The following is a 23,072-nucleotide window of genomic DNA, read 5'->3' on the forward strand; positions in this document are numbered from 1 at the left end:
CTTTCCAGGAGGCTCAGGGAACCAAGGGGGCACAGCTGCAGCAGAATGACCCCTGCTTCTATGAGGTGAAAGTTTTTAGAGTGTGCTCAGAGTCAGGGTGACCTTAAACTTTGTGAGGGTTTCATTGAGGTGCTGAAACAGTGCAGATCAGCCAATGGATTAGCTTAATCAAGAAGTGCCAATTGAAGACATGAAAGATCACCTCTCATGACCATGTTGATTTAGCAATTAAAGTAAAATTAATAGTGAAGATAAGAAGTGTGAGACCACCTTTTAAACTTCTCCTTAATCTTTATTAGCTTTTGTGCTTCAGGATTACAGTGGAAGAGGGTATTGCCACTATATAGAAGTTCATTGAGATGGTATTGAGTTTGGGGTTGGGCAGAAGAGGCAGTTGTGGCCTCTTAAATGTGCTTTTCTGATGTTATTGTTTGTGAACTAATTAGAATAAAGTGATTTTCTTTCTAAAAAAAAAAAAAATACTAGAGTGGGTTGCCATGCCCTCCTGCAGGGAATCTTCCCAACCCAGGAATCAAACCCTGGTCTCCCTCATTACAGGCAGATTCTTTACCATCTGAGCCACCAGGGAAGCCCAAACAAAACTTGGGTGTATCCAATAAGCCTCAAGCAAAGTGGCCTGTAATGTCTTCTTTTGTTTTTTTGTCCACACCAAGCAGTATGTGGAATCTTAGTTCCCGAACCAAAAATTGAACCCAAGCCCCCTTCAGTGGAAGCATAGGGTTTTAACCCCTGGACCTCCAGGGACATCCCAGATCTTGTTATTTTTAATGTGTGGCCATTCAGAATAATTGCCCTGGGCGTGCAGTGTGCAGAAACAGGGTGAATATTGATAAAATCATGGGAATGGGAACAGGGAGCACAGAGCTAAAACTTCCAGCTCTTCTTAGGGGTTCGATGGTCAGGTAGAAATTGTGGCTATGTGCCAGGAGCACCAGGCCTGTCTCATCTCTGGATCTGCAAACCTTTACGGAAAGTTCCCCCTGATTCCCATCTCCATAGAACGGGGAGTTGAAAGGACAAGGGAGCATGAAGAATAAAAATATTAGTGACCAAGAAAAATGATTGTGCAAGAAATTACATATTTTACAAAGTTTTTTCTTCAGTGCATTTTAAAATAGATTTCACATAAAATATAACCCCCTGGCCCCCCAGTCATCTACCCACCAGTGTCTGCAGCTCACCGTGCACCAAGATTGGGGAGCAGGCTTGCACTCTGCCCTCATCTCTCTGGCTATGGAATTTCTTGGGGGGCCCCTCCTGACCTTACACATCACTGGGTTTGGCAAGAGGGTTGGGGTCCTGGTTCCTGGTGTTGGCATTTGAGACTCCCCCCACACCCGCCACACCCCACCTACCCTCCAGATGCCCTTGTCTCCAGGTGACCTTGATATACCCTCTTTGGGGAGCAGTTTGGACTTATCTGTCAGTGAGGGGGGCTTCCCAGGTAATGCTAGTGGTACTGTAAAGAACCTGCCTGTCAATGCAGGAGACATAAGAGACGTGGGTCTGATTCCTAGGTTGGGAGGATCCCCTGGAGGAAGGCATGGCAACCCACTCCAGTATTCTTGCCTGGAGAATTCCATGGACAGAGGAGCCTGGCGGCTACAGTCTATGGGGTCTCAAAGAGTCAGCCATGGCTGAAGTGACTTAGCACACAGCACATCGGTGAGCAGAGACCCGCCTTTCCTGGACACTCTCTAGAGCAACTGCAGTCGACGGGGCAGGGAGTTGGGACAGCGTGGGTAGCAAGGTCACGGTGACTGGAGAAGGAAATCCTGCGGCCACTGCAGGAGATGCAAGAACTCACCTCTGGGGACTTCCCCTGGTGCTTCTGGAATCATTCACCTCTGACTGGGGCTTGAACCCGTCGAATCAGGCCAGAACTCACGGTCTTCCAACTAAGATCACAGCACCTGGTTTAAGGACTTAATGAAGCTTGGGTTCTTGATGTCTCATTGCAGGAGGAATTCAGTGAGAGACAAAGTGAGGCAAGAAGTAGATTTATTAATATAAATCTACTTGGAAGAGATGCAGGTGGGCAAGCGAGGGAGCTCTGCCCTGAGGATTAATTGGGCTGCAATTTTACAGTCAAAGGAAAGGGGACGGGGAAGACTGTCTCCCTCGACTAGATGTGAGGCTTACTTACATCACTAGCTCTTCCTTCATTTCGGGCAGGAGAATATCTGACCCTCTGAGGTCAACTCAGAACATTGTGATGCTTGTTCAAATCAGTGAAGGGTGGTGGGGTTTCCCAGGTGGCACTCAGCTCAGTTCAGTCGCTCAGTCAGGTCTCCCCGTCCATCACCAACTCCCAGGTGGCGCTAGTGGTAAAGAATCCGCCTACCAATGCCGGAGACTCCAGAGACACGCGTTCAGTCCCTGGGTAAGGAAAATTCCCTGGAGGAGGAAATAGCAACCTGCTTCGGTATTCTTGCCTGGAAAATTCCATGGGCAGAGGAGCCTGGCGGGCTACACTCCATGGGGTCACAGAGTCAGACGTGACTGAGCATATATACAGACATAAAAGGGTGGTGACATTTTTCTGCCACCTAATGGCCTGGGGCATATCTCATGCTTTTATTTTTGGCTTTATAGTTAAGCATGCTGTTTCATTCCACGACATTCCAATAGCTTACATGAGTGATCATTAACTTACAGTAATCTCCCCAAAGTTCCTAGGGTTCCCTCTCTACTCTCTATCCGTAGTCCCCTCCTGGAACTTCCATAGTCACCTGTATAACTATCCTGTTCTGTCCCTATCAGTCCAGTGGTTAGGACTCCACACTTTCACTGCCATGGGCCTGGGTTCAATTCCTAGTCGGAGAACTAAGATCTCAGAAGCCATGTGGCATGGCAAAAAAAAACCCAAAACCATAAAAACTCACCTCTAGTGAATCCCACAAGTATTAAGTATCCAACTCTTTGTGACACTTTGGACCATAGCCCACCAGGCTCCTCTGTCCATGGAATTCTCCAGGCAAGAATATTGGAGTGGGTTGCCACCCCCTTCTCCAGGGAAATTTTCTGGGTCTGCTATGCGCTGGGCCCTGTGCCAATCTCGAGGAAGAAGCCCAGTCATGAGCACGCCACACTGAGATCTGAAGAAAACCCCTGTGTTTCCCCAGAAATGTACACCTGTGGTGGCCCATCAATAGCCCACTTTTCCAGATATGTATTTGTGTGCATGCGTGCGTACTCAGTCATGCCTGACTCTTTGCAACCCCATGGACTGCAGCCCACCAGGCTCCTCTATCTGTGGGATTCTCCACGCGAGAATACTGGAGTGGGTTGCCATTTCCTCCTCCAGGGGATTTTCCCGACCCAGGGTTCGAAACTGCATCTCTTGTGCCTTCTGAATTGGCAGGTGGATTCTTTACCACTGAGCTACCTGGAAAGCCCCATTTATTTATGTAAATATATGCATATAATATATGTATATCCATATGTGTATATATGCCTATAGATTTTTTCCATTATTGGTTGTTACAAGATATTGAATATAGTTTCCTGTGCTATACTGTAGGTCCTTATTTTTTGCCTGTTTAATATATAGTAGCTTGTGTATGTTAATCCCAAACTCCTAATTTATCTTTTTCCTTGACCCCCCCATCCCCTTTGGTAACCAAAAGTTTTTATCTATGTCTGTGAGTCTGTTTCTGTTTTGTAAATAAGTTCATTTGTGTCATTTTTTTTTAGAGTCCAGATAAGCGATAAGATAACATCACTTATATCATACAATATTTGTATTTCTCTGTCTGGCTTACTTCACTTAACATGGTAATCTCTAGGTCCATCTACATTGCTGCAAATGACGTTATTTTATTCTTTTTTATGGCTGATTAGTATTCCATATATATACATATATATAATACACACATCTTCTTTATCCATTCATCTCTTGATGGACATTTAGATTGTTTCTGTGTCTTAGCTGTAGGGAATCTTGCTGCTATGAACATTGGGGTCATCACAGCCCATTTTTGTTTATAATCCATGATGTTCTTACACCTCTTCATTCCTGAGATGGTTAGAGACTCTCTAATGAGTTGGGTCCATCTGTAGATATGTTGGACCCTGCTGTGTACCATGCACCAAGATCATAAATAATTCTTACAGGTATAACAAAGGAAGGCCATAATAACAAACAGTAAAAATAATAGTAGTAATGGTAGCCAATATTATCTGAGCACTTATGATATGCTAAGCATTGCAGCATTGCTTGAAACTCTTCAGTGTGAATTAGTTCCTTCAATTATTACAGCTACCTGCTGAAGTAAATACATCATTACCCCCATTTTACAGATGAGAGAACTGAGTCAAAGAGAGGTTAAGTGACTTCCCCAAGGTCACACATGTGCTTAGTCACTTCAGTCCTGTCTGACTCTTCACGCCCCCATGGCCTGCTAAGCTCCTCTGGCCATGGGATTCTCCAGGCAAGAATACTGGAGTGGGTTGCCATGCCCTCCTCCAGGGGAATCTTCCCGACCCGGGGATTGAACCTGCGTCTCTTGAGTCTCCTGCATTGGCAGGCAGGTTCTTTACCACTAACGCCACCTGGGAAGCCCAAGGTCACACAGGGAGGGTTCAAATCCAGGAGCCTAGCCTCAGAGGCCACAGCACCATGCTGCCGCCCACGGAGATGCTGAGAGAATGGGTGGAGAAGGGGCTGGGGGAGGAGCTTTGGGGTGGATGAGCACAGGTGCCTTCCTGCTCTGCCGTGAGTCAGAAGCCCTGCTTGTTTTCTGAGGACAGGTCAGCTTATCCCCAGAGATTGTGTTATCCCTGCTGCCCGGACCTAAGACCACAGCATTTCCTCTGCCTTTGCTTCCAGGAGCTGGAGAAGCTAGGGCTTGGGGACAGCGTGGATCTACATGTGTATGAGATTCCAGTGGAGTATCAGACAGTCCAGAGGCTCATCCCTGCCCTGTGGGAGAAGCACAGTCCCCAGGTAAGCAGGGCAAAGGTGAGTGGGGTAAAGGTAGGTGCTTTCCTATCAGGATCTGCGGCTGGTTGCCCCAGGCATGGATGGTTTGTGTGGCTTTGTTCCTCCTCTGATCACATGGTTGATGGCCACAGCCTTATCCCCCCAAGTGCTACGCTTTTCTGGGTTACCCTTGGAGGTGAGAGAGGAAAGCAAACATCTGAAACTTCACAGAGGCTGATTCTGTCCTACTAAAGTTCTGTTATCAGTCATAACATGTTCCGTTATAAGTGACAGTCAAAACACACCTCAACCCAGCTTGAGCATCAACATTGTATGCTTCAGGCATAGCTTGATCCAGGTGCTCACCCAATGTCATCAGCCTCCTCTCTTGACCACTCATCTTTGCTTTGCACTTTGCTTTTGTTTTGGCAATGATTAGTGGCTGCTGACTGATATCCTCCCAACTCAGTCCCTCAGCAAAAAGAGAACACCTGTCCTCCAAATAATTCCCCAAAGTCTATAGCTGATTCTCATTGGCCAGCTTGGGTCACAGTCCAGTCCCTGAGCCAGTCCCTATGGCTGGGGAAGAAGGAATGCTGTAATTTATGAAGCCTGGATCCCACATGCCCACTCTGGTGGCCAGGGGGTGGTGTCACCTCTCCCCAAACCTCCTAGAATGAGCAGGAGTCAGGAGGGGGTGGTGTTTCACAAAGGGAGAATGGCTGTGGGAGGGAGCTGTGGTTTTTAACCAGATGTGATGGACTGAAGGCCAGACCGGCAGGGATCACATCCTCCTACCAGAGGTAGTTGTGGCCCAGCCAAGACCTTGGGCACGAACTGCGTAGGAATTTGGCTGGTATCTCTGACAAGTGAGGTCCCAGTATCCTATGGGGGGGCCCCAGTTTTCCACTCTAGCCTGTTATTTCAGATTCTCCCGGGCTGGCTCGAGGCATCTTGCTTTCTAACGAGCCCTGTCAAGTGGAATTTGCCTCTTTTTACAGGGGGGGGCCTGGAGGCTTAGCAAGAATTGGCTGAAGTTTCTTTGAATGAGCTTTTTCCTCTACTGTGTCTAGGCAGCCCCGCCTTATTCTAGTTAAAAAGAAAACCTCATGCATGAAAATGTTTTTAGGAAACTCCACACCATACAGAAAGGCTTCCACATGCCTCAGTTTCCTTCTGTGACAGGTGGAAATAATAATAGTCAAGATTCAACCCAGCACAGATCAAAAATATTTCAAAAAAAAAATTCCAGGGAATTTCCTGGTAATCCAGTGGTTAGGACTCTATGCTTCCACACCCTGGGTTCCATCCCTGGTTGAGGAACTAAGATCCTACAAGCAATGCAGTGCAGGAAAAAAAAAAAAATCCTGAAAGTTCCAAAAAGCAAAATTTGAATTTCCTTGAGCGGCAAGCTATTTATTTACATAGCGTTTATATTGTTAGGTATTATAAGTAATCTGGAGGTGATTTCATGACTACAGGAAGATGTGAGTAGGTTATGCAAAAACTAGGCCATTTTAGATAAGGAACTCGAGCACCCCCAGATTTTGGTATCCAAGGGAGAAGAGGGGACCTGGAAGCTATCACCGGTAAATACCAAGCCAAGGAGTGACTGTAGCACTGAAATTCTACCACCCAGTTCAGTGTGTGTTCGGGATTATCCGCACACCACGAAATTCCTAGACAGCAGCTGGGAGTCCTACAGTCCAGCTTGGTTCCCACACTCCAGGACTTCCCGGGCTCTCTAGTGGTGAAGACTCCGCCCTTCCACCACAGCGGGTGTGGGTTAGACTCCTGGTTAGAGAACTCAGCCCACATGCCTCGGGCGTGGCCAGAAATATAAAAAATAAAAAGAATAAAATCCCACAGGTTAAGGACTGCCCTCCAGATTCCAATCTTTTTTTTTTTTTAATTGAAGTACAGTTGATTGACAATGTTGTGTTAATTTCTGCTGTATAGCAAAGTGATTCAGTTATATACACACACATAGACACACACATTCTTTTTAAAGCTATTTTCCATTATGGTTTATTATAGGATATTGACTATAGACCTTGTTGTTTATCCATTTTATATAGAATAGTTTGCAGATGGCAGTCTTAAGTCCAGGTTGTTACCTGTACTTCTGTCCAATTGACTATAAATCAGATCCCTTCTTTGGGCTCAGTTAATTTTGCTGAAGCAGCTTACTACTCAGGAACCCATTTACTCACTGGATTACCAGTTTATCGTAAGAGCACGTAACTCAGGAGTAACCACTCAGATGAAAGAGATGCGGAGGGCAAAGTATGGGGGGAGGCGTGTAGAGCTTCCACGCCCTCTCTGAGTGCCCCACTCTCCCCAAATCTTCATTTGTTCACTGATTTAGCAGCTCTCCCAACCCTGTTGTTTAAGGGTTTTATGGAGGCTTCATGACATAGGCATGACTGATTAATTGCTTGGCCGCTGACATCTGGACTCTATGTCCGGGCCCTCTCCCTTCCCCTGAGGTGGGGGGACAGGGGTTGGAGTTGAAAGTTTCAGTGTTCTAATCAGATAGCTGGTTCCCCTGGCAACCAGCCCCCATTCTAAGGTGCTTTCCAGAAGTTCTCTCGCTGGACTTGCTCGGTGGCTCAGTGGATAGGAGTCTGCCTGCCAGTGCAGGGACACGGGTTTGATCCCCGACCCAGGAAGATTTCACAGGCAGCAGAGCAGCTGGTCTCATGCGCCTAGAGCCTGTGCCCACAAGAGAAGCCGCTGCAACGAGAGGCCTGAGCACTGCAACCAGAGGGTAGCCCCGCTCTCCGCAATTAGAGAGAAAGCCCACAGCAATGAAGATCCAGTGCAACCAGAAATAAATTTTAAAAATATTTTTTAATTACCTCATTCACAAAACAGGGGATTTCCTTGGCAGTCCAGTGGTTAAGATTCTGCACTTCCCTTGCAAGAGGCATGGGTTTGATCCCTGGTCGGGAAACTAAGATCTCGATGCCACGCGACCCCAAGAAAAACACAACAGGACACCTTTATTGCTTTAATCACTTAGGGAACTCTAGGGGTTTTAAGAGCTCTGTGCCTGAAATAGTGGACTAAGAACAAATAAATATTTCTTTTTTTAAGATTTTTTTGGATGTAGATCATTTTTAAAAGCTGTATTGAATTTTTTACAATATGGTTTCTGTTTCATGCTGGGCTTTTTGGCCACAAGGCATGGAGGATCTTAGCTCCCCAAACAGGGATCAAACCCACACCCCCTGTGTTGGAAGGCGAAGTCTTAACCACTGGATCGCCGGGGAAATCCCTGTATTTCTTATGACAGATCAGAATATCACCAGTACCAACATCCTGAGTTTGTGGTGGTGATGAGGGAGATGAGGCCAGAAGGGTGATAAACGGTTCCTTAGCCCACCCCAGGATTTCTCAGCCTCGCTGGGGCAGCCTTCCCTGTGGTGGGCACTGTAAAGGGGGCTAAGCAGCATACCTGGCCACCCCCCATTAGATGCCAGGAGCTCTCTGTCTCCAGTTTGATACCCCATAATGTCTCTAGATATTGCCAAACCCCTGGTTGAGAACTCCTGGCCTACAGCAGGCTCTCAATAATGGTTGACTGGGACCGTGGTTATTGTCATCACTCACATCTTCACACACATGGATCTGCATATACAAATGTGCCCACCTACAAGTACTGTTTAAGCAGTGTACTTCACCGTTAGGGCTTTCCAGGTGACGCCGTGGTACAGAATCCATCTGTAGTGCAAGAGATGCAAGAGATGAGGGTTTGATCCCTGGGTCGGGAAGATCCCCTGGAGTAGAAAACGGCAACTCACTCCAGTATTCTTTCCTGGAAAATTCCACGGACAGAGGAGCCTGGTGGGCTACAATCTATGGGGTCGAAGAGAGTTGGACGCCACTGAGGAACTGAGCATGCACTACATGGATTAGCGTGACTGCTGGAACAGCTGACTGCCAACAAGACATCTTAAAACAACAGAAATTTATCTGTACACAGTCCTGGAGGGTAGAAGTCCACAGTCACAGCAGAGCTGTGGCTCCCTCCAGAGGCTCTACGGGAGGGTCCTGCCTGTCCCTTCCAGCTCCTGGGGGCTCCAAGCATTCCTTGGCTTGTGATTGCATCACTCTGTCCTCTGCCCCTGTCTTCACAGGACTTTCTCCTTCCCTCTTCCTCTGTCCCTCCTCTGTGTGTCTTTTTAAAGGGCATTTGTCAATGGATTTCGGGTCTATCCAGATAATCCAGGAGGACTTCATCTTGAGATCCTTTATTTAATTGCATCTGGCATGACCCTTTTCCCAAATAAGGTCCCAGTCACAATTTCTAGGTGTTAGCACAGGGACATACCTTTTCCGTGTGTGTGTGTGTGTGTGTGTGTGTGAGATGGTGGCAGAGTCACCATTTGGCCCTATAAAGTATAAACCACAGCTGCTCGTTTGTTTTTACGTTCACAGGAGATCACTGTGTTATCTGGTGCTACTGGTTTATGGAGGACCAGGTAACAGCCTTATTGCCAGTGGCAGATAAAGCAGCCCAGGAGCTTTTAATCACACAGGTCATTAAAAATTCTCCCTCAACATTATTTTAATAGCTGGGTAATATTTAGTAATTAATATGACCATTTTTCTATTATTGGGCTTGCTATTCATTTCCTTTTTTTTTCTCATTTTTATAAATTACACTGAAGTGACCATTGGCAGATTATTATCTCTTTGATTATTTTTAGGTTAGATTCTTAGAAATTATACCTTGCCTTTTGCATCTGGCAATATGTCTTGAAGATTATGCCATACAAAATTGCCTTGACCATAGCAGCTCATGATTTATTTAGTCAACCCCCCTCCCCGTGAATGGCCAATTAGATTGTTTCCAGTATTGTAATGACAAAGCTCCTATGAACATCTTGGCATATTTCACATTCTTGCATGGTTCACCTAGCACACCTTTTTTGTAAGAGTGATTGCAGGATCTATTCCAGCAGCAAGAGGACAGAAAGCACGTAACCACCAGCAGTGCTCTGTGAGGACACTGTCCTCTCCTTGGCCTGGGTGGTGCCCCAGTCCCATGACCAGACCTTACTAAGCTGTACCCATCTGTCTGCAGCTGGTGGTGCACGTAGGAGTGTCAGGCATGGCAACTGCAGTCACGCTGGAGAAGTGTGGACACAACAAGGGTTACAAGGGCCTGGACAACTGCCGATTCTGCCCCGGCTCCCACTGCTGTGTGGAGGACGGGCCTGAAAGCATTGACTCCATCATCGACATGGATGCTGTATGTGAGAGGGTCACTACACTGGGCTTAGATGTGTCAGTGACCATTTCGCAAGATGCAGGCAGGTAAGGCGCCATGGGGCCCCTGCGGTGCAGGTGTGAATGGGGTTTCCCTCCCGTCAGCCCAGGCTGAGTGTTGAATGAGCCAAGTGTGTTTGACTGTGACCTCTTTGGGCCAAGCGCTAACTTATTTATTTATTTACTTTTGAAAAGGTCATTGATTTATCACTTGATGGACTATTTATTTATTTTTAATCTTTTTTAAATTGTGGAAGTGTGAGAACACATTTACAGGAGACTTGGAGGATACAGAACAAGGTTACATATAATTCTACTATGTGTTAGTCGCTCATTCGTGTCCGACTCTCTGGGATCTCATGGACTGTAGCCTGCCAGGCGCCTTTGTCCACGGAATTCTCCAGGCAACAATACTGGAGTGGGTTGCCATTCCCTTCTCCAGGGGATCTTCCCAACCCAGGGATCGAACCCAGGTCTCCTGCAGTGCGGGCAGATTCTTTACCGTCTGAGCCACTGGAGAAGCCCAGTTCCTCTATATATCACAATTATTTTTTAAGTAGGTAATTTAAGATTTTTAGTTGGAATTTCACTATCAAATCTTCAAAAATTAATAGAATGAATATACAGAGAAGTAGAAGGATATAATAGACCTGAAAAGCACTGTGAACCAATTCAGCATAATTAAGATTTATACAATTCTCACAGAGCAGCAGGATACAAATTCTATTTAAGTTCCCATAGACTGTAAACTCGGAGACATTGGAACATATCCAGGGACATAAAACAAGGTACAAAAATTTCATGGTCTAAAGGTATTGAAATCAAAGCATGGACTGTTTAAATAGTATGGTCGAGAAGAGTCTGACCCGACTGAAACGACTTAACATACACACGTGCTAAGTCGCTTCAGTCATGACCAGCTCTCTGTGACCCCCTGGACTGAAGCCCGCCAGGCTCCTCCATCCATGGATTGTCCAGGCAAGATTACTGGGGTGGGTTGCCGCGGCCTCCTCCAGGTGTCTTCCCGACCCAGGGATCAAACAGCATATCTTACATCTCCTGCATTGGCGGGTAGATTCTTTGCCACCAGGCAAGCCCAGCACACACACACAATATTTTACACAGTAAACTTTACATAGGATTTCACAGTATATAATTCTCAACATGCACAAGGCACACAGCTAAGTATATATTCATAACAGGTCCCATCTGCAACTCATGTGTGGCTCTGCCCACTTTTCCCACCCCGGGACCCTGGCATCTCCTGGCCCTGGCTCCGGCTGCCTCCCACCTGTTCCTCCTGCCACCTCTGCTCCAACCCTGATGGTCCTTCTCCCCTGAGAAGTCAGCTTCTATATTAGTTTCCTGTGGCTGCTGTAACCAATCACCATGTTGGTGGCTTAGAACAACAAACATTTATTCTCTCCCAGTTTGGGGGCTAGAAGTTCAAAATCAAGGTGTCAGCAGGGCTGGTTCCTTCTGGAGGGCCTGAGGGGGAGTCTCAGACCCTTTCCTGGCTTCTGGTGGCTTCTGACAACCCTGAATGTCCCATGGCTTGAGATACTTTACCCCAAGTCGCTGCCTTCATCGCCACATGGCTTCCTCCTGATATGTGTCTTCACGTGACCTTCTTAGAAGGACACCAGTCATTGGATATAAGACTTACCCTCATCCAGTGTGACCTCATCTTAACCAATTATGTCTGCAAAACTCTATCTCCAAATCAGGTCACATTTTGATGTTCTAGGTGAACAGAAGTTTGGAGGAGAAACTAACTAGTCAGCCTATTAGAAAGTCTTTTATTAATTTAAGGCAGATGAAGTCCTTAGCTTGCTTAATTCTTCCTGCAGTTCCCACTACACCTCAAATAGAATCCCAGCTCTCCGCCATCCCCAGGCCCATGTGCTCTGGCCCCTGTCCACCTCTGCAGCCTTCTCTGCCTGTAATCTCCCCTCACCCATTGCCTTCCACACCCACAGCCTACTCTCCTCCTGCTCCTCACACGCCCCAGGCTCACTCTAGCCTCAGGGCCTTTGCACATGCTATGCCTCTGCTCAGAACTCACTTTCCGCTGATACGACTGTTTCAGGTCTTGACTCCGAAAGTTGGCTGTTTGGGAAGGCCTCCCCTGCCTCCCAGACTCCTCTGTTCTATGCCCTCTCAACACCAAGTGCCTCAGTTTCTCCACACTGTGTACACCTCAGCAGCCCAAAGGCAGCAGGTGGCAAATTCAGTTGACGGAATGAAGAAGTAACTGAATTTACCATCTGTCTTTTTTTTAATTTTTTTAATTGAAGTGTAGTTGACGTACAATATTATACATTACAGATGTACAGTACAGTGATTCACAATTTTAAAGGTGTATATACTCCATTTATAGTTATTATAAAATATTGGCTATATTCCCTGTGTTTTACAATATACCCTCTATTCTTTAGCTTATTTTATACCTAATAGCTTGTACCTCTTAATTCCCTACTCTTGCATTGTCCCTCCCCTCTCCCATCAGTCTTTTTTTAAAACTGACCTTTTTTTTTTTTTTTTTTGACTGGGCCACACACATTGCAGGCCCTGTCAGTGAAAGCCTGGAACCCTAACCACTAGGCAACCAGGAAACTCTCCTGAAGCTAATTTTAAGTTACTCAGATAATTCTGAAATATATTTTCATGTGTTCCCGTTGTGAAAGATTCCCTTGACCTCTCTCTCTCCCCGCCTCATCCCTGCCCGGGATCCCTCTGTTAAATCAGAGACTTAAATTGTGACACTTCCTTCTTAGCCACAGATGTCTCTATACAGTATAGGACACTTTGTGTGCTGCTTTTGCATTTTGTTCTGTTTCGCTTTGCTTTTATGTGGGTGAGGTTGTATGGTGTGGGTTTCATCAGAGTTCCCTTCCCTGGCCGCCTCTGTGGGCATGTGCTAGGGGTCTTGAGTTCTGCCTTCAAGTGGATCCACCGCATGCCTTGTAAACCACTGCATGGTATCCCACTGTGCAGACGAACCAGTTTATTAAGTCACTCCTCTGTCAGCGGACGGCTTCCCTGATGGCTCAGCTGGTAAGGAATCCGCCTGCAATATGCGAGGCCCTGCTTCGATCCCTGGGTTGGGAAGATCCCCTGGAGAAGGGAAAGGCTGCCCACTCCAGTGTTCTGGCCTGGGGAGTCCATGGACTGTGTAGTCCGTGGGGCCGGCCGCAAAGAGTCGGACACGACTGAGCCTCTTTCACGTTCACTGTCAGTGGACATTTAGGTGGTATCTTATTCTATTCAGGCGTCTATAACCAAAAGAACCCAACTGGGTAGCTTGTAAACAACAGAAAGTCATCGCTTATAATTCTGGAGGCAGGGAAGTTCAAGATCAAGGCGGCAGCCCAGTGGCATTCTGACGGAGCCTTCCTACGGGGCGCAGACTGCCGACTGGCTGTGTCCCCCACGGGGTGGGAGGGGCTTGGGAGGGGACCACCAGTGTTCCATTCTAGCAGTTTGCTTCCTGTTTTTCTGTTTTTACACATCATGCTGCAACAAATACCTTGTTCATCGTTCTTCTGCTCTGGTGCACATGGTTCCTGAGATAGATTCTAAAAACTTGAAACATCAGGTCATAAAGTCTGTGCATTTGTAATTTTTTAAAAAATTATTTTTTAAAATAAAATTTTAAAAATAATTTTTAATTATTTTTTAAAAAATTACTAAAGTATAGTTGATTTACAATATTGTATTAATTTCCACTGTACAGCAAAGTGATTCAGTTATATACATGTCATATCTGCGCGTGTGTGTGTGTGTGTGTGAAAGTTGCTCGGTCATGTCCGACTCTTTGCAACCCCATGGACTGTAGCCCACCAGGCTCTCTGTCCATGGAATTCTCCAGGCCAGAATACTGGAGTGGGTAGCCGTACCCTTCTCTAGGGGATCTTCCCAAACTAGGTATTGAACCCAGGTCTCCCACATTGCAGGTGGATTCTTTCCCATCTGAGCCACCAGGGAAGCCCATATCTATGTGTATGTCTGTATATATATATACACACACACACATGGTATAAATATACATATATTCTTTTTTGTATTCTTTTCCATCATGGTTTATCACAGGACATTGAATATTGTACACCTATAATTCTGGAGCAATTTGCATCCCAACCAACAGTGTCTCATATTGCTTCTTTCTCCACATATACACCAGCACTTGGAGTTATTGGTTTTTTTTTTTTTTCGTTTTTGCTGTCTGGGGAGGGAGGAGCTGTATTCCATCTTGCAGCTGACTGGTGAGGTTGAGGGGCTGTCTTCTGATGGATTTGGATGGAACATTCACTCTCTAACCCCATTTTGGTCTCCCTCCCATCCCCCATGCCCTATGGCTTAGGTACCTCTGCGACTTCACCTACTATACCTCGCTGTACCAGAGTCACGGCCGCTCGGCCTTTGTTCATGTGCCCCCTCTGGGCAAGCCGTACAATGCAGACCAGCTGGGCCGGGCACTTCGGGCCATCATTGAGGAGATGCTGGACCTCCTAGAGCAGTCAGAGGGCAAAATCAACTGTTGCCATGAACACTGACGGCTGTCCAGGCCTCCCAAGACCTCATCCTGCCGAGGAGCCTGGGAGAGACGTCCGCCCCCCGGGCCCTGACTGGGCAAGACAAGCGCATCCAGCTGGGGATCTGATTTGGATCAAATATGCCAGCTCGCACACCTCCTCTCCCTTTTTCTCTGCGTAAGCGCTGGTTGGTTGGAAGGCAGCAACTGAAGATTTTTTTTCTATTTCTCTTTGCACCTGGGGATACAGCTGGGGCAGTCAGGAAGCTGGGAAGTCCTGACTTCTACCGAGAACCCCGATCAGGTGGATCTCCACTCTGGGATGGCTGGGGCCACCTGCTTTTCTAAGTCTGTGGTGGAAGGATTCCAGAATTCCCTCTGTCCATGACTGGTTTTTTTTCCAAATTGAAAATCCTCACGAAGACCCCTTGCCCTGATCCATGTCCAAACAGCCTGGACAGCTCTGGCAAGGGCCAGCTTGGGGTCTGGTATGGGTTCTTTTTCTTTCTTATTCTGTTTTTAAAAGCAATAGTGCCAGTTTGGGCACAGAGTTATTTATATTCCCTTTGGTTAAAATACGGGCTTTAGCCGAACACAAAAGTGTCTTTTCTCTTTCCTGGAGTGTAGCCGCTTCTGCCTCTGGCTTTGAACACTGGACCTACATTTTTTGTTTTGGGGGTGACATTAAGATCCCCTTGTTCAGCGGGGGTGGAGGCTAGGCCCTTGGCCAGACCACAGGGAGAGGGAGTTGCTGCTGCCCTAGGAGACTGAAGGGGTTGGCTAATCCTTTAACAACCGAGCTGTGAGCTATGCCCATAGGACCTCCGGAGGTGGGCCACTGGTGGGAAAGCAGACTGTCAATTCAACAAACACTTTTTTTTTAATATGTAAAAGTATGTAGCAACTACAAACCTACCCCACATCTGGCCTGGATCTTCAGTCTTGGTCTGGGGGCCCAGCTTCTTGTTTTCCTTAAGAGGGGGGCAGAGTGGAGGCTGGCGGCTGGGCTCCGCGTGTGCCGGTGTGTTTGGCCGGAAGGGCCGCAGGGCAGCCAGCGAGCTTTCGTGCAGCTAGGTTTTGGACACGCCTTAGAGTTGGTAAATTTTTATCTCACTCCCTGATGACTTTGAACTGACCAGCCAGGGATGCGCATCTCCCAGGAGGCAGCTAAATTCAGCTGGACCTTGACACCCATCAGAGAGAGGGGGTTGGCAGCAGCAACCATGAGGAAAACAACCGTTTGGAAAGTATTCTGTTTCTTTGGAGAACACGCAGCTTGATCTCTTCCCTAAGTGTGAGGCATGCTGGTGTCTGATGTGGTGTTAGATCATGTTGGGGTCTCCCAGCAGGCGGTTCTTCTGAAAACAGCGGAGATTTTTGTTTTGTTTTCTTACATGTTCACCCTCTTTCCCTCCTGTTCCGAAGCCCAGGGTAGCTGCTGCCTCCGCTGAGCTGCTGTCTCACTCGGAGACCAGGTTGATGGGTTTCTGAGTGAAATGCATTTTCTGGGTCCTGTGTTTTCCCTGGAAGGGAAGAGTGATGTGGGGTCAGCATATGGCAGTGGGTGTGGACCATGCCCTGCAGGGTGAAACGATCGGGACCTTCTCCCTCCTCCATGCCAGCCCTCCCTCTTCCAGAACTCTCTCCTCCACACCCCCAGTCTGCGTTCGCAGTCTCCTGAGGAATCTGGTTCGCAGTCTCCTGAGGAATCTGGAGTGCAGGACGTCATTGCATCTACGCGGTCAGCCAGCTTCTGTGAGCTGAGCTTGTGGCTCTTTTTAATGAGGGTCTCCCAGAGGTCTCACTCAGAATGGCATTAAACTCTAATGAGCTCTCTTCTCTAAAGGTCTGAGGGGGGAGGCTCTGAGGAAGAAATGGGCCTAGGCAAGCTGCAGAGGGAAGGGGGGACTGGAAGTGAGTCAGAATTGAACTAAGCTGGGCACCCACTGGAACCCAGACACACCATCCCCAGGCTCTGCACTTTCATCTTTCTTTTGTCCTCATTTCTTCTCTCTGTTTAAAGCAACATGAGATTTAGCCACTTAGAGATATAACTTATTGTCTGATCATTATCGTGTGTGCGTGTCATTTTTGTGTTCCTGCAATGGTGTTAGATCTCCTCATCGAGTCAAGCCAAAGCCTTGTCCTTGTTCACGATACAGACCATATAGCTCGTCTTTATTCAATCAGACAGCCATTAAATATTTCACTCACTCCCTGCCAGCTTTTTAATGTTCCTATTTTAATTTATCTTTTTCCTTTTGGGCAAATTCATCCATTCACTCCATGGCGTATCTGTCTGCATTTGTTGGGTCCTGGACTGAAATGTCCTTGTGTAAGAAAGGGGGGCCAAGTCCCGTTACTTCTCCCTTGTCATTTCAGAGTCTCAGATTGTGGGGGGGTGGGGCGCAGAACAGGCAACGGGATGGTTCTGTGAAGTGGGTGCAGCCTGGAAGATATGAAGGTGAGCGATGCCAGAAGGGGTGGGTGCAGTAAGTGTTAACGGTGGAAAGATGGGCTAAGCAATGTCGTGGGAAGGCTGGTAGAGGAAAGGTGAAAAGTGATGCTGAAAAGTGGAGGGGGTCCTGTCTCTGATAAGCTCCTGTGGAGGGTACAGAGGTGGGGGATGGTGTCAGGTAATGGCACCTCCCTTAAGATGCCAGAACCTCTGCCCCTTAAAACTTTATTCCTTTCTTAGCCCCTTTGCTTCCCCGCTTCCCACCAAAGAGAAGGTCGGTGGTCTGTGCGTGAGTATGTAGTTTGAAAAAGAAATTTAAAGGAGTGGCTAGAAAGAAAGCAAGGTGGAAAGAAGCAGCAATGCCAGTGGGTGAACCTGGGATTCCAGTGGTACAACCTGGCTCATGTGGTCCAGTCAAGAAACAGTCAAGGTGCCCTGGTCACTGAGAGACGCAGGGCCACGGGGCAGCGGGGGAGGCGGGAGCCCCCAGTCAGGGCCACGTCTTTGGGGGGAAGGTCAGACTCTGACCTTTCTGATAGTTTCAGCAAGAAAAATAGTTTTCGCTATTCTGCTCTTTGTTGGTGTGAACACTTCTCGAACAGACAGGACCTGCTCAGGGGGATGACTCGAAAAGTATACGTGTGATGCCTTTTTCTCACCTTGGAGGTTTCTGCCAAGAAGCCCGGCCAGAGGTTGTGCCTGTGCACCCCGCCCCCTTCCCAACTCAGGGGTACCCGGGAGGGGGAGGGGAGCTGCTCCTGGAAATCGGCCCACCACACTGGCCTCTTTTTTTCTCTGCTGCTGTCTAGACTGTTGACCTTTGACCTCCCCGCCCCTTGGCGTGTCTGAACCCAGAAGTCCCTTGTCGTTGTCGTCGGGGTTTGTGGAACAAAGCCTCATTCTTCTCTGTGGCCCCAGCCTCCCCCCGAGACCACTGGAAGCTCTCCTGAGCCTTCAGCCAGCATGGGGCTCTGATGGAGGTGCCTCCCCTCGTGGCCACGAGCCCCATGGCCTTCATCCACAGGCTTCTGTGGAGCCGCAAAGGACTTTGATTTTATATCCCCAGTTAAATTTCCCTTCTTCTGGAACAAGTGCCTGGTAAAGGGCCTGGGGCTGCCACTGGAGGAGAAGCGTCTCCATTTCTGCAGAAAGGAAGTGTGTTAGAGGCCAGGACCCCCCCTCACAACTCCACGTCTTGCGAGTCGCTTCTTGGATGAACGCCACTCAGAGACCCTATCCTCCAACTGGGGGGCAGTGGTCGCAACTGAGTTTCAGAAGCTCCCAGACCTCCAGGGGCTCCAGTCCAGCCTGAGCCGCTCCCCCGACTTGAAATCCATTCCCCCTCCTCCCTCTCCTCACCCAAGCCTCCCCTTCAGCTGCCCAGAGACCCACAGAAGTGCCTGCCCCCACAGTACACGTGGGGCACAGACAGGAATGAGAGAAACACCCCCAGACCCTGGCTCCCTGCTTCCCTGGCCGTTCACAGGGGTGGGACCTGGGCCAGGGGCTTTTAGGTCCTGCACCCTTTGAGGAAGCCCCAGTGAAAGCCAGCGGGGAATTGGCCTCTCTGCCCACAAGGCCTGGCTGGAGGCCACAGGAGATCCATCTGGGCCTTGGGGGTACCTGGCATGTTTCCAGGGCTCCCTCCACATCTCAGGTTTCTATCTTGTCGTAAATCTCTCTCCAGGAAGAGCCCTGTCTCCTGGAGGTGACCCTGTGTCCTGTCCCCAAAGGAGAGGCCAGCCCCTGCAGGCTTGGGGTGGCTTCTCCCCGACCCCAGGGAGACCCCTTGAGTGCCTTGTCTGAAAGCCTCGTGTCTGGGACCCCAGGCCGGACTTTGCTGGGGGCTGGGCCCTGGGACACCCCAAACTTGACATCCCAGAAAGCAAATAAAACAGCTAAAATGTGCAGTCTCTTGTGTGTCTTTATGAGCAGCTGGCGTCCACTAGGGTCACCCTCAGCCTGGGGTTGTTGGCTGGCAGAGGGGGCCCCGAAGCGGCAGTGTTTCTGTCCTTGGCATGTGACCTGGCTCTTGGTTTGTGGTGGGTGCTATGAGTGTGCCGAATGGATAATGACGAGAGCGTTTCTGTACTGACTGTTCTTCCTCCTGCAACCAACCCCCTGCCTTTGTTTTGATGCCCAGAGAGGTTGAGTAACTTGCCTATGGTCACACAGCAAGAGGTGGGGGCGGGTAGGAATTTGAATCGTGATCACATTGATCCCCAGGGTGTGTGGAATCCCCCTGTGGAGATGCCATTACCACTTTTTACAGATGGGGAAACGAGCCTTTTGTCAGTTGAAACCCTGATCCCAGGGAAAGGAGGAGTGAGAATGGGAACCTGAGCTGGCTTCCCTGGATCTGAGAAGCTTAAATTCTAGAAAACAGGATTCGGTCATCCCCCTGCATCTGATCTCAGCCAGAATGGGGATGTTCCAGGGTCAATGGCCTTCCAGGAAGAAGGGGCTTCAGCAATAAGGAAATGGCTTGTCTTTGGGAACATGAGTCCCGGGGTCTACACACCTCCCAATGCATAAGTAAGGTACGGGAGGTAGGGGGCAATCTGAGTCCCCTTCACTGAGCCTCAGTTTCCCCATACTCAGGTGTATTGTGTGAGCTCTGGCACATAGGAGTTACTTAATAAGTACAGATGTTTTTACTTCCTCCTCTGGGAAGCCCTCCTGGCTGTCTAGGTACCTCCTCTGCCTCCCATAGCTGCCTGCCGGCCCCCATCCCCATGCCAACATGCTCTGGGTAGTAACTGACAGGTCCCGTGGGAGCCCTCAGGACAGTCAGATCTGTCTGGGGTCCCTGGTGTGTGTTGCCCCCAGCACAGCGCAGGGCATGTAATGGTGGTGGTTTAGTCACTAAGTCGTGTCCCACTCTTGCGACCCCACGGACTGTAGCCTGCCAGGCTCCTCTGTCCATGGGATTCTCCAGGCATACTGGAATGGGTTGCCATTTCCTTCCCTCGGGGTACTTCCCTACCCAGGGATCGAATCTGTGTCTCCTGCATTTGTAGGCAGATTCTTTACCGACTGAGCCACCAGGGAAGCCCTGGGTATGTAATAGCGGTGCAATGAACCCCCGGGAAGCCCCCAAATCAGATAGTGTGGAAGGGTTTCCTGAAATGTCTCTTTCCCACTTCCCACTCTGGAAACTAGGTCTTTATCTCAGAGGTAAAACCTGTCAGCAGTTTCCTGGGTATCACTGGGTTGCCATTTCCTCCTCCTGGGGGATCTTCCCAACCCAGGGATCCAACACGCGTCCCTTTTGTGTCTCCTGCGCTGGCAGGCGGATTCTTTACCACGGAGCTACCCGGGAAGCCACGCGCGAGGTTCAGTCCCTAGGTCGGGAAAACCCCCTGGAGGAGGAAATGGCAAGCCCACTTCCACTCATTGCCTGGAAAATTCCGTGGGCAGAGGAGTCTGGCGGGCTCCAGTCCATGGGGCTCGCAGAGTCGGACACGGCTGAGTGAGCGCACGCTCACAACTGTAGGAGGAGGGGCGGGAGTGCTGGTGTTCTGTCCCCCGCCAGCAGGGGGCGCAGGGAGGCGCCTCGGGTAAGGGGAAGGGGATGTCGAGCCCCTGAAGGTCAGGCACCTCCTCCAGCTGAGGCCCCATCCTGCCAGTTCTCTGCCTCTAGAGCCGGGTCTTCTGTTGGCTGAGCCTCCTAAGAATTGCCTGCCGTGCGCTGGGCTTGGGACTGGAGACACACCAGGAAATCAGCAGCTCCTGGTCTGGGGGTGCAGTACAGGGGGTCCCAGCTGTGATGGAGGACAGACAGGCAGCTGAAGGGTCCGGGGCATATTCAGGGAGGCTCATTCAAGGGTAGGGCTTGGTCCCCTTCAACAGAGTTTCCCTCAGCTCCCGCCTGGATAGTCTCCATCTTAAAGGTGAGGGTCTCAGACTAGGGTCCTTCCAGTTCTACCCATCTGCCTGGGCCCCCCTCCACCTCTCACACTCTCGGTGGCTCCTGTTGGCCCACAGGAGAAAGCCAGGCTCTTATGCTGGACATCTGAACCCCTTTTCCCTGGATCAGACAAGCTGATCCCAGTTTGTCTTTTCTGCCTGAAAGTCCACCCCCCCCCCACCCTGCTCCATTTACACCTAGAGAACTCCTATGCATTCCTCAAAACCCTAAGTTTTGGGGGAAGATGCTGAGGTCATCTTGGGACACTTTGAGTGGAATGGGTCTGGGAAGGGGTAAAAAGGGCAAAGTACCACACCGGAAACCCCAAGCTAGTCCTTCTCCCACACCCTCTCTAACCTTCTTACCGGCTCCTTCCTGCCCTGGCAGCTTGCCAGGCATTCGGCAATTTCTGCAAGTGCCCAGACCTGCCTGGACATGTCCTGGTCCCCTGGAAGACAAGAAGGATGGGTTCAGGCTGCCCACCCAACACCCCTGCGCATGCACACACACACACACACACACACTATGGCATTGGTGGTGATTACTGAAAAACAGAAATGCAGTGAGGGCAAAGTGGGGCAGAGGGAGTGAGGGAGGCAGAAAAAATGTGGACACTTTTTAGCTGTTTTTTCTTCTAAGTCGCTGTGTTTAGGGTGAGGACACCCAGAGACAGAGAGGTCCCCACCCAGCCAAGGAGGAGGACTTGGGGTACTGGGTGACTGGACCTCCATGCTAAGTCACCCACAGGGCTGCCCCGTTCTGGGCTTCCGTCTCCCCTGTATCAGGGAGCTGGCTTCCACATGGTCACACAGCAGGTGCTCCATAAATGCACATGGTCTGTGAAACCATTACAGGAACAGGCATGCAAACCAGGGTGCTGGAGAAGGCCGTGTGGGGGCGGCTGGGGGTTCCGGGCAGTGAGCACGTGGGGCCTCAAGCCGGAGGCCTCAGCTGACCCACTTCCTGCCTGGCCTGGGCTGCTTTGGCGACCCCCATGGCCAGGGTCTGAGCTGACCACTTCCGTCCCCCTTTCTTCCTGCAGTCCGGGCACGCCCTGCTGACTCACACTCAGCTGGCCTCATCCTTCCCCGACTAAGTGGTGATTTGGGAGGTCTGGCAGAGCCCCAAACCCAGAAGGCAGGGAAGTCACGGCTGACTGGAATCATCACAGAGGAGAACCATACCCCAGACTTAACTGCCTGACAAATGAAAACCTGCCCTTGATAAGGAAAAAAATGAATACTTTAGGGATAGTCCATTAGGATCCATTTCAAACTTTCCAGCCACCAAAGAAATCCATTTAAAAAAAAAAAAAATGAAAAGATAATCCAGGGACAGAGAGGTTGATATCTGTGATGCATTTAACTAACCAAGAAATAACTTCCAGGACATAGAAGCCCCCCCTCCCCCACAAGACACACTAGACAGAAAAATGGATAAATGGTAGGAATTCCCTGGCAGCCCAGTGGTTAGGACTAAGTTCTTTCTTTGCCAGGGCACAGGTTTGATCCCTGGTCAGGGAACTAAGATCCCACAAGCTGTGTGATGCAGCCAAAAAAAAAGAAAGAGAGAGAGAGAAGAAAAGAAAGAGAAATGGGCAAATGGTATTTTTTTTTTGCCATAACAACAACCACAAACTGGGTGACTTACAACAGCAGAAAGTTTATTCCTTCACAGTTCTGGAGGCTGGAAGTCCCAAATCAAAGTGTCACACAACTGGAGGCTATGGAAAAGAATCGGCCCCAGGCCTCTCTGTTGGCTTCTGATGGCTTCCGGCACTGCTCAGGGTCTCTTGGCTAGTGGCTGCATCACTCCAATCTTCGCTTACATCTTCATGTGACCCCTTGCAAGGAAATCAGTCTTGTAGCGGGGGTTTAGGGCCCACCCTACTTCAGCATGACCTCAGCTTAACATAATTACATCGACAGAGACCCTCATGGTCACAATC

General features: G+C 49.1%; 1 protein-coding gene across 4 annotated transcripts in view; it reads left to right on the forward strand.

Annotated features, from left to right (window-relative positions):
- PGPEP1 (pyroglutamyl-peptidase I) overlaps positions 1-19,124 on the forward strand; it is a 36,201-nt gene extending 17,077 nt beyond the window's left edge. For 2 of the 4 annotated variants that reach the window (XM_043467383.1, XM_043467384.1), the window contains exons 3-5: positions 4,853-4,984; positions 10,038-10,270; positions 14,586-19,124. In XM_043467383.1, coding sequence (XP_043323318.1) covers positions 4,853-4,984; positions 10,038-10,270; positions 14,586-14,778 — 558 coding nt within the window. In that variant the 3' untranslated portion in view covers positions 14,779-19,124. The remainder of the gene's footprint in view (positions 1-4,852; positions 4,985-10,037; positions 10,271-14,585) is intronic. The other 2 variants (XM_043467385.1, XM_043467386.1) reach the window with 2 other exon arrangements.
- Positions 19,125-23,072: the final 3,948 nt, after the last annotated feature.

The sequence above is a fragment of the Cervus canadensis genome, chromosome 4 (assembly GCF_019320065.1).
Source record: "Cervus canadensis isolate Bull #8, Minnesota chromosome 4, ASM1932006v1, whole genome shotgun sequence".
In the NCBI taxonomy this organism is placed as follows: Eukaryota; Metazoa; Chordata; class Mammalia; order Artiodactyla; family Cervidae; genus Cervus; species Cervus canadensis.